This window comes from Sinohyriopsis cumingii, chromosome 3, assembly GCF_028554795.1.
Source record: "Sinohyriopsis cumingii isolate HCF-2022 chromosome 3, ASM2855479v2, whole genome shotgun sequence".
Classification (NCBI taxonomy): domain Eukaryota; kingdom Metazoa; phylum Mollusca; class Bivalvia; order Unionida; family Unionidae; genus Sinohyriopsis; species Sinohyriopsis cumingii.
In genome coordinates this window covers 31133289-31145355 of record NC_142963.1, presented here as the reverse complement: position 1 = coordinate 31145355, position 12067 = coordinate 31133289, and the positions used below count along the sequence as shown (strand labels likewise).

Sequence of the window (12067 nt, the reverse complement as noted above, 5' to 3'; positions counted from 1 at the left end):
CACATACTGATTTCCCTTCCTCTATAGACATTCGTATCCTACTATCAATGCACATACTGATTTCCCTTCCTGTATAGGCACACGTATCCTACTATCAATGCACATACTGATTTCCCTTCCTGTATAGGCATTCTTATCCTGCTGTCAGTGCAGATACTGGTTTCTCTTCCTCTATAGGCATTCGTATCCTGCTGTCAATGCAGATACTGGTTTCTCTTCCGCTATAGGCAGACGCATCCTACTGTCATTGCACATACTCATACTATTTTGCTGATACGTATCAGTTATTATTATATGTTCATTTTTTTCTCCGTTAACTTTATATTGTCAGAATCGTTCAGTATTTTACGATATTGCACACCTTCATATTCCATTCACGTTATTACTTTTTATTGTAAACAAACAATGGACGCATACGCCAGCACTTTTGATTTGTAAACCAATCATGTACACTCGCGTAATAGGCGTTTTACGTTGTGGTTGTTTAAATTTGTTTCTGAATAAAGTAAAGCAATTCTTTCGTGGACTGACACATACCAGTTGCTTTGGCACATTCCGCGTTAACCCTTTGATACAATGTTTCGGATTTAGGCTAGCTATACAATAGACGCAAGAAAGGGTCCTTACAAATAACATACAAGTGTCAAGACATAAACTGTCATCTTTAGCTGGTGATAAGGATGGCAAAAACACACTTACAGTGTAACATCCTGAATTTCCTCAAAATGTGCTTTCTTAGTTCTGCAAATCCGAATTACATGAGCGATGTTATCGGTTCTCAATCTTGATTACACATTTCGAAATTGTACTGTAATTTCGAATATAAGTTCAATTATATCCTCCTTACTGCACTCAAAATGAAATAAGCATTTAATTTCATAGCGTGTTTTTGATAATTGCAATTGATAGACTTAATATTTTTCCCACATTATGATTTCAAACATTCAATGACAGAAACAGAAGCACATCTGCAGATGTCAACACGCTTCTCCCTCGATTCTTCAATCCGATGTATTTCATGCGGAATTGTCACATATAAATCCAGTCCATAAGCAAGAAATTTCGTAGAACCGAAGAAGAAAAAAAATACCAAAATCTATTCATTCCAGATCAAATGGAAAAGTTGTTGCAATGCACATTCATTCACAATATGGCTCCAAATTTCAATTTTAACTAGGCGCGCCATTTTCTTTCGAAAGTTATGTCGAGCGCGCGACTAAGTTCAGATTTATCTGGTCGGAGTTATGTGCGCTGTAATAATGTTGTTATTGTGAAATGATGAATCTGCGCTTGTGTATTTAGTTTGGTATACGGCATACATTCAGTTATTTTGTTTCTTGTTGTGCATTTCGTTAATATAATTAAGCATTAGGTAGAATTTTTAAAAAATTGGCATACAATAAAAAGGTTACTGCATTTGTATGGGAAAATAAGAACTCGTTTTGTCGGATGAATATACTTCACTCCCAAGGTCGTGCAGTATTTACATCCAAAAAAACTCGTTCATACTGCCCCATAAAAAATGCAGTAACCTGTAAATATGTGTGTACTAATAATGATAATTAAACTGCATTTCTCTCATTATTACTTTGATATCAAGGAATGCATGTGGTTGTTGTGGAACACCATTTGCCGGCACATCATATGTACAGAATGCATGTATTGTGGTGACAAGTGCGACGATTAATTCGAATCGATAGTAAATAAAAGTTGTTGTTGTTTGGGGGTTTAAAGTCCCTTCTCGGTGCAAGATAGCCTGTATATGTTGGCCAGTATAAGTGGTGGAGGAAGAACTCGGGAAAACCCCGGTAAGAACCACCGACCCACGGGAAGCTACTGGCAGCTTTCTCACATATCCACTTTGGTCGAACCCAAGCCGAGAGAGGTGAGATGGCAGTGATCGGTAATTGCCAGCGCTTTTGACCACTCGGCCCCTGGAGCCCCAAGTAAATGAGAGTGGAATAAATAAACTTTGTATATCTAAATGGTCTTCATTATTCACGTTGCAGATTGGGAAAAATAAAAGTTTGCTGTTGAGAGTTCAAGACATTAACCTGGACCCTGAGCAAAGAGACAAACTCAGACTTGTTCACATTGTCAAGGGAAAGAAGACATTGGTGGCAGAAACCAAAAACATTGCTGAATATGAACACTTTGTTATCAGAGAGGGTTATGTCAAGATAAGTTTTACACCTAGCAGAAAAACTAAAGCTGGACGTGGATTTATCATCGTATTCCGGCGTAAGTCTGTACACTCCTCCTCCTCTTAATATAGGGTTACCAAAACAGCGGATTTTTCATGTAAATTACACATCTACGGCGGAGTTGGTAATTTTGCAGTATTGTCTCTTTTAAATTCGTGAAACATCCTTACACTTTAAGATTTTTTTTCCCTGTTTTGTTTCTATTAATACTCAAATGATAACATGCTTTCTTTGTTACATTAGCTTTACCTTCATTCTTATTTTAAAAATTTAAAACTTACTCAGACAGGAGCTACCTAAGGTCACTGTTGCTATTTACTTACAGATTCTGTTGTATGTATAGCTAAGTATGTTCTTTCATATTTTCATAAATGTTTTAAGACCAGAAATAACACACAGTGCAATGGCTAAATGAGGGAATTAGCTCCAAGATTTGTAAAGAATTTGGTATGAACCTTGTTGGATTATTTTACTGAGTTCTCGTCGTGATCATCCTAATGCATCAGCTATTGTTATAATTATAATTATTATTATTATTATTATTATTATTATTATTATTATTGATGATGATGATGATGATGATGATGATGATGATGATGATAATGATGATGATGATGATTGCGATCACTATTCTTTCAATTTAATGTGAGTGTATCCCATTCTAGTAAGGCTCAATAGAGGTTGTCGTAAATTCTTTTGCGCGGAAAATATATTTACTAATAATTGATCGGCGTGCATTAGAGACAACAATGTCCCCAGTTTGGTTGGGCTATGTTCGCTATAAAGTGTTTTTGCCTGGTGTAGTTTTTAATCAGTTTTTGTTGGGCAATGAGACTAAAGTGTCAAACATTTAGTGTATGATATCATGAAAAAAAGAGAATAAAATTACTGATTTTCAGAGTTGAAGGTAAATTGAGAAGGGAAGCAGGAGAATGTATTCTGAGCACACTGAAGCTTGTGTTTTCTCATTTATGGATATATCCCGTATATAACAAAGACAATGATGGGCAGTAGATATCTTTGCTTCCCTTTGTTTGAGTCATATCGGAAGATAGTTCTTCTTTTCAGAGGTTGCTTTCACGTTTTTCTGAGTTGAATCTCATGGGCTGACTACACTGTGATGGTCCCTGCCATGTACTGAACAATTTCATTGGGTTCTGTTGGTAAATACCGCTGAGAAAACGATGCATCGTCTCAGAAAACAAATAGAAAATGGAAATTTACTTATTTCAATTACTTTTGCAGGTAGATTTTATTACCAGTGGGGTGAGTGGGTGGGCATGCATATGTCAAGTTAATTCTGGTCTGGGCGTGTTTCATTAATTAATTTTATAGTAATATTGCACAGCATAACATTGTAATTGAGATAAATATAATAATGTAAATAACAGTATAAGACAGGTACATTCTACAATACCAATGTTGGAATACAAATCTACTTATCCTTCAGGTTTTGAGAGCGGCGTTGAAGATTATAGAGCACTAACAACAAAACGAAAGAACGTGAAAAATCCGGCAAAGGGTTTGTTGTAGATTCATGGAATCTTTATCCCCACCCCCACCCCACACACACACACCCACACACACATGCCTGCAGAAGATTTTAGATTTGCAGATGATACAAGCGTGTATCTTTCTTTACAAGAGTGATTGATTCTTTGCATCTCATGTTTGACTTTGTTTTTTTTACGTTCATGGACTTATACGTGATCGATAAACTTCCATTATGACATATGACCGCCGTCATTACCATGTGAACCCAACCATCAACCCCAACACTCCATAACAGTGTACGTTACGGCGCCTACAAACCGAGTTGTAAGCTGTTCATTCGACCGATGATAACACTCGAGCAGTCTGGATCAACCAGATTCTCGCGTGGCTATGTGAGTTCACGGTCATATGAAAATGCTTAATTGATGGCTGCTACAGAGAGAAGACACTTTGGCCAATATTTTTTAGAACCTACTAAGATATTTCGCAATTTATCTAAATTTATCTAGACGTACTTTCTGGCATAGTTATACTATATATGTTCATTTTTCATATCCCTTAATTTTGAAAAAGTTTGCTGAAATCCGGTGCAGTGGTTTTAGTTATGATGTACCAAGACTAATTTGCTTATATCAGACACTAACTTGGACACGTAATGTTGTTTTTTTTTGTTAATACTTTCTACCATTCCATGCGAAATTCAAAATGGCTGAACTCGGTATTTTATTTTCTTTCCCTCCATGCTGCATTATACTGAAAGCAGGTTACACGTTTTATTTGTTAGCAAATCTCCAAGGAAAGTCAGAACAAAAATATATATGAATGATTTTCTCATAAAGGATATATTTTGTATACGTTATATGTCAAACACGTTATATACGTTATATGTTTCAATAACGGAAAATGAATTGAGACATTGACAAAAGTTTCACCTTTATAACTGATCTGCTAATTCTGCTGAAAACCAGCTAAAACAATGTAAGTATCGATGAAAATCCAGAGGAAAAATATAAATAATTTTCTTATAGACGAAAATGTTATAAAATAATAGCTGATTGGCTTAATAGCGTAGTCATACCTTAAAGAGAAGACAAGTGATTCACGGTATTTAATGACTGCATGTTTTCTGTAGAAGCACTGTGTTCAGTATTAACTAGGAAATCTCGAGGAATAAGTAGTTTAAGGTGCGTTTGAGAGTATGGTAAGATGGGATCAGAAAACAACAGCATCCTTGTCCTACTTTTGGGATTTGACGGTAAAATTCTGCCTCGTGTAAAGGGAATGAAAATTGTTAGGTTCATAATAATTATGAATATCTGCCGTCTTATCTTCCTCAAAAGTGGGTTACCTATAGGTTAACAGCATTGCCAAGACATTTTGGTGTTAAAATAACATCTGGAGAAAACTGTACTCTTTGTTAAGTGCACCAAACTCAGTTTAGATTGCATTTGCTCTGATCATATTCTAAAATGTCTTTAAATCGAATGATTTTGCCAATACGTGGAAGGAAAAGGTCAGGAAACCTTTACTTGCAGTGATGGAACACGGAGCTGACGATTTTACACCGTTGCACGCGGAGACGTCACAATATACTGTTTTTTTGTTGTTTGTTGTTTGTTGTTCGTTTTTTTCTTTCATGTTACTAATGTACGAAGACGATATATTGCTTTATATGACCCAGTGGTCAAAAGAGCATTAAGGCAGCGATATATTCTGAAAGATTTTGAGATACGAGAAGCGTGTGAGATCTCCCAACGACTGGAAGTGCGACGTAGTAGTCAGCAAACTATGTTTGACGAAGATCTCACGGAGACACGCGAGATATCCGGTTGAACTAGGCGTATCAAATGACCTAGATAAGTCAACGATTTTGCGACGACAAAATCTAGGTCTATGATTTTCGCAGTCGGATGCGTGTTGTGCATGGATTAATACTACTGCAGCAGAACACAAATGCTATCGATTTACTACTTATTTTCTCTTTTTTTCAGATCAACAAAGGAATGGATGGAAACAGAACAACTTAAATTTTTTTCATTTTTCTTGAATGAATATCTAGATCAAAATGGAATGTATTGTTCTAGTCTCCTCTCTCTCTCTCTCTCTCTCTTACTCCTAGTCTTCTCTCTCTCTCTCATTATTATTGTAATTATTATTATTATTATTATTATTATTATTATTATTATTATTATTTAAAAGCGCGTATTATTAGTCTTGTTGTTAACTAGACGTCAGTGACATCATGCGTACAACATTTACGTCATTCCTATTACTGCTAGATTTTGAAAGTCATCTCTAAACAATGGTGATTGGTTTATAGTTTTACTTCAGCACAGGGTATGGTGGATCAACAATATGAGTGTATTTGTACTTTGTTATAATAATTTAATAAACATAATACAGTATCAAGCTAATAAAACATCCACATTAATATCACTAGCTTTAAAAAGACATGTAAGTACCCCTTATTTATAAAGGTTTCATTTCATATTAAATTAAAATATTTGTAAATAAATCATTCTTCATTCATTTTGCACTCTGACTTTTCTTTTTAATATTCAGCAACAATGGCCCTAATACTTTCATCTACTAAAAAACAACAAAAAACAGCAAACAATTGTCCAACCAATAAAAAACGAGCCCTACGTCAGCAAATCACTGCGATTTTAGTGCTGAACGTCTTCACAGGGCAAATACCGTTTTGAGGCTGTCGCATACGACCGAGACCGAAAAGGAAATAATAGCAATCGGCCGATACCGGTGCTGCATCGAATTTCACCGATGATCGTGGCAGGCTTCTCTCCCGATAAAAATGTAAAAACTATTTAATATGAGTCCATGTGTTCCCTGATAAGATAGCAATTAGGGTATCCCCTTATAAGATAACAAATCAGGTATTCCCTGATAAGATATCCACTCATGTACATCCTGATAAGATAACATTCATGCATTCACTGATAAGAAAGCAATTAGGGTATTCCCTAATAATATAACAATTCATGTAATCTAAAAAACCATGTATTTCCTGATAAGATAACAATTCATGTATTCCCCATATCAACTTACGTACTTCCTGATAAGATAACAATTCAGGTAGACCCTGATAAGTCAACAGTTTAGGTATTCCCTGATAAAATACCAATTCAGGTATTCCGTGATAAGATAACAATTATTGTATGTCCTGATTAGATAACAATTCATGTATTTCCTGATAAGATAAAAGTTCAGGTATTCACGGATTAGATAGAGGTTAAGAATTCATTTTGTGATTTGTTTGCTTGAATTATGATCAGCTGATCAGAATGGTCTATTGTTACACGGTGTTGTTTCTCTTATAGCATTTAATAAGTCAGTCCATGTGTCCCCTGATTAGATGACAATCCAGGTATTCCCTGGTAAGATAACAATTCATGTATTCAGTGATAAGATAACAATTCGCGTATTCCCTGATAAGATAGTTCGTGTGTTCCCCAATTTGATAAAAATTCAGTTATTCCATGATGGATAACAATTCATGTATTCACCGATAAGATAACAATTCAAGCATTTCCTGATAACAATTCAAACGTTTTCTGATAAGATAACAATTCATATCTTTCCTAAAAAGGTAACAATTCATGTATTTTTGAATAAGATAACAATTAATGTATTTCCTGATAAGATACCAATTCATGTTTCACTGTTTAGATACTAACGCATGTATTCATGATTAGAGAACTATTCAGGAATTCACTGATAAGATAACAATTCAGGTATTACCAAATAAAATAACAATTCGGGTAGTCAGTGATAAGAGAACATTGCACGTATTACCTGACAAGATAATTCATGTATTCCCCGATTAGATAAAAATTCAGATATTTTGTGAGAGGATAATAATCCCTATATTCCCTTATTAAGAGAGCAGTTCAGGTATTCCATAATAAGATACAGACAACAATTCATTTTGTGATTTGTTTGCTTTAATTATCATGTAGTGTTTGGATAAGATAACAATTCATGTATTTCGTGATAAGATATATTTCACGTATTCCATGAGCAAATAAAAATTCGTGTATTTCCTGACTAGATAATTATTTATGTGTTCCACGATTAGATAAAAATTCATGTCTTTCTTGATTAGATATACATGCATGTATTTCCTGATAAGATAACAATTTAGGTATTCCGTGATAACAAATCAGGTATTCCATGGTAAGATATAGTTAACAATTCATGTTGTCGTTTGATTGCTTTAATTATGATCAACTCGTTAGAATGGTCTACTCATACACAGTGCTGTTTCTCAAGACAGTGTACTGACATATGGTATTGGCTATGTCAGTCCAGTGTCCCCTTATAATAAATCAGTTCATCTATTTCCTGATAAGATATCAATTCATGTAACCTATGATTAGATAACAATTCATACAATTCCTGAAAGGATAACAATTCTTGTGATCCCTGATTAGATAACAATGCAGTTATTCACTACTAAGATAATAATTCACGTATTCGCTGATAAGATAATCTATAAATATATAGATTAGATAAATTCAGATATTCCATGGTTATATATCCATTAATGTAGTTCCTGATTAAACAACAATTCGGCTATTGTCTGATAAGATAATTCAGGTATAACATGATATGATAACAATTCAGATATTCCCTGATAAGATAAAAATTAACGTATTCCCTGATAAATAAAGTCTTGCATTCCCTAAATAGACTTTTTACATATAGATATTCCATGATAAGATAACAGCTTAGGTAATCCCTGATAAGATAACAATCCATATATTTCCAGATAAGATAATAATTCACGTATTCCCTGATAAGATAACAATCCATGTATTTCCAGATAAGATAACAATTCACGTATTCCCTGATAAGTAGATTAATGCATTCCCTAAATAGATAAAAATTCAGTTATTCCATGATAAGATAACAATTTAGGGATTCCATGAGAAGATAACAATTCATGTATTCCCAGATAAGATAACAATCCATGTATTTCCCGATAAGGTCACAATTTATGTATTTCCTCATACGATAACATTTCATGTATTCCCTGTTAAGATACGGTTAAGAATTCATTTTATGATTTGTTTGCTTTAATTACGACCAGCTGATCAGAACGGTCAACTCTTACACGGTGTTTTGTCTCATGGCAGTGAAGTGACCTATAGTATTTATTCAGTCAGTCCATGTGCTCCCTGATAAAATAACAGTTCAGGTATTCCCCGATAAAATAACGATTCAGGTATTCCCCGATAAGATAACTGTTCATGTATTTCCTCATACGATAACATTTCATGTATTCCCTGTTAAGATACGGTTAAGAATTCATTTTATGATTTGTTTGCTTTAATTACGATCAGCTGATCAGAATGGTCAACTCTTACACGGTGTTGTTTCTCGTGGCAGTGACCTATAGTATTTATTCAGTCAGTCCATGTGCTCCCTCATAAAATAACAATTCAGGTATTCCCCGATAAAATAACAATTCAGGTATTCCCCGATAAAAATTTTTTAAAAAATTCAGGTATTTCCCGATAAAATAACAATTCAGGTATTCCCCGATAAGATAACAGTTCAGGTACTCCCCGATAAGATAACAGTTCAAGTACTCCCTAATCAGATAACAATTCAGGTATTCCCTGACAAGATAACGATTCAAGTAAGTATTCTCTGATAAGATAATAGTTAAGGTAGTCCCTGACAAGATTACAATTCAGTTATTCCCTGATAAGATACAGTTACCAATTCAGTTTTAATTTGTTTCCTTAATTATGTTTCATTGTATGTGGTTAAAAAAGACTGTCTATTTATATGCAACACGCTCTCCTTTACAATTTCTCCTCAGGAAATATATCGTCTCACTATCCACATAGTTGTGTGTTGAACACAAATGTTTTTCCTTTCCAAAACTACGAATTTTCCCCGAAATACATATGCATATAATGGTATGTATATTTCTTTCTCTTCTCCTTAATTATTCCACCTCAATATTCTGTCATGCTTCTTGTATAGATATTGTGGCATTCTATTTATCTTCGAGCAATTTAATCAGCTAATGTAGGTAGGAAATTGTACCTGAAGTTTGACGCGAAGCACGTGAATGCTATTAAGAAATCTGTCAAAACTGACAGTCTTAAGTAGATAAGTAAGCTTACTAAAAATTTTATGTTGACTCAAAGTAGACATGACTGATTAGATCGATATATTCACATGACCATTGTCTATTGAAGCCATATTAGCGCAGAGATTCGTACATCCGCTTTTCACCACCTCGGTTATGCAAGAAAAAAGCCGACCCATCTATACATTTTGACTTAATTATGAGGGGTATTTAACAAATAAAAAAAGAGAAAATGCTCGATGGAGCCATGACAGCGAAAGACAAAGCTACATACCGTGACCAGGATTCGAACCTGAGTTGTCGCGGCCACAACGCGAAGTCCTAACCACTAGATGATCACGATTGTCACTTCTGAGCTGAAAACGCGTTAAATGTTTCTAGTGTAATCTATCCTTATGATGATTAAACAGTTCACACGACCGGATTATTATGTATTGGGTGTTCTATCAAGTCAGATAAGTCTGCTCTGTACATGGTAACCCGCCATCGCGGACGAGACGAATGCCGCTACAAAACAATCATCTGACGATTTTAAAAGTAAAATATACATATTTTTTAAAACTGCTTGCATCCCCATTGAAACCCTTTAATTGTCGAATTTCGAGTTTGAAAGAAAAGTCGAATATGCGCAAAATCTATCACCCTTGAGAAAATTAAAATATTTAATGATCATAACAAATCATGAGATGTTTAGTCATTCCACGGCTGGGACTTAGTCCCAGGCAGTTCACATTATACTTCAATGATGTTACCGAGCAGTAATATGTGAAATTATGATTAGTTTTTAACTCAAAGGCCCTGTTTCACTAAATGACTCAAATATTCTTCCTAATTTAAAATGTTTAAGTATACTATTCCTTGGTTTGTAATTATTATTTTTTTTATCTGAGAATTAAGCTAGCATAACAAATCAAATTACAACACTAATATCTTATATCTCAGCTCATTTTTCATCCTCAGCTTATTTATCAAGACTAAAAGCAATTCTAAATTTACATTTTTAAATGTTAAGAGATATTTTTCATCCCTTGTGTTATATCTACTCTCACAAAACTCCCAGTACTGTCAGAAACACCACATAGAAGACAATGCAAAATCTAATTTAACCGCTCCGGTGGCCTAGTGGTTAGAGCGTCCGCCTCGGATACGGGAGGTCGATCCCCGGCCGAGTCATACCAAAGACTTACAAAAATGGTACTAACATCTGCCTCGCTTGGCGCTCAGCATTAAGAGGTTAAAGTTAGGACTGGTCGGCCTGGTGTCAGGATAATGTGACTGGGTGGGACATCATGTCACATGTATGCGGCAAGATGCCCAGTGCTAGACATCACTATAAACTGCCACAATGCAGACATCGTAGCGATATGACTGAAAAATTGTTAAAGCAAAGTTTAAAATCACACGCAAAATCTAATTCTGATTAAAAAGTTTGAGAAATGATGTAAAGATGGAGTAAGACCCCAGTTTCACTAAATTCTCCAAATTTCTCCTCAGATTGAGATTTTACATTATTTTGCTTATGATCCTTAAGACAATAACAATGTTTATGTCGGCGGTAGCGAAGGCAAAAGGGGGAAAAATCACCGACTTTTATCATTTAACATCTGGAAACCTTTTTTTATTTTTTGAAAAAAGAGTTGAGAAGTTTATCAATTTTGATGAAATTTTCAGAATTTTTCGATGAGATAGGACCATCGTTTTTTTTTATTTTATTATAAAGAAAATTCAAAATCTAATTAGTGTATGTTACTCTCTGACGCTGCAGAAATATTCCGTGAAAAATCAGTGTTACCAAATATTAAAATATCTAAATTTCAGGAAGTACTTATGAGCTGTTTAACAAGACTATGGCCATGTCGGTTTTTATATATTGACACGTGCGATTGGCTTCATGTCCGTCTACTCTAACATCGAAACTGCATATTATAGGTGATTGATGGATAATTTATGTACGTCGCAACTGATCATGCAGAAAACACCGTGAAAAACACTTGGACTCCAACCCTTTTCTGTGCTCAAGAACTGTACAATCCATCTGTTCGAGGAGAACCTGTAGACGGGTGTTTCACAAAGAAAGGACAGCCTCACCCTTTCAGTGTTCATCATTGACTGTGTCACTCTGTTTGCTGGAGCCGGGCATGAAGTGGCTTGCGTGCAGCATGGATGTTGACTTACTGTACATGAGATAGTTTGTACAGGTCATGCAAACACGAAGCATGCAAATATTCTGGACTAGGCTTTCACT

The 12067-nt window shown here is 34.9% G+C and overlaps 1 protein-coding gene across 3 annotated transcripts in view; it reads left to right on the top strand.

Moving 5' to 3' along the window:
• Positions 1-6227, top strand: part of LOC149802630 (uncharacterized) — a 74981-nt gene extending 68754 nt beyond the window's left edge. For all 3 annotated transcript variants that reach the window (XM_089951952.1, XM_089951950.1, XM_089951951.1), the window contains exons 7-9: positions 2010-2241; positions 3655-3726; positions 5690-6227. In XM_089951952.1, the coding sequence (XP_089808078.1) occupies positions 2010-2241; positions 3655-3726; positions 5690-5745 (360 nt within the window). In that variant the 3' untranslated portion in view covers positions 5746-6227. The remainder of the gene's footprint in view (positions 1-2009; positions 2242-3654; positions 3727-5689) is intronic.
• Positions 6228-12067: the final 5840 nt, after the last annotated feature.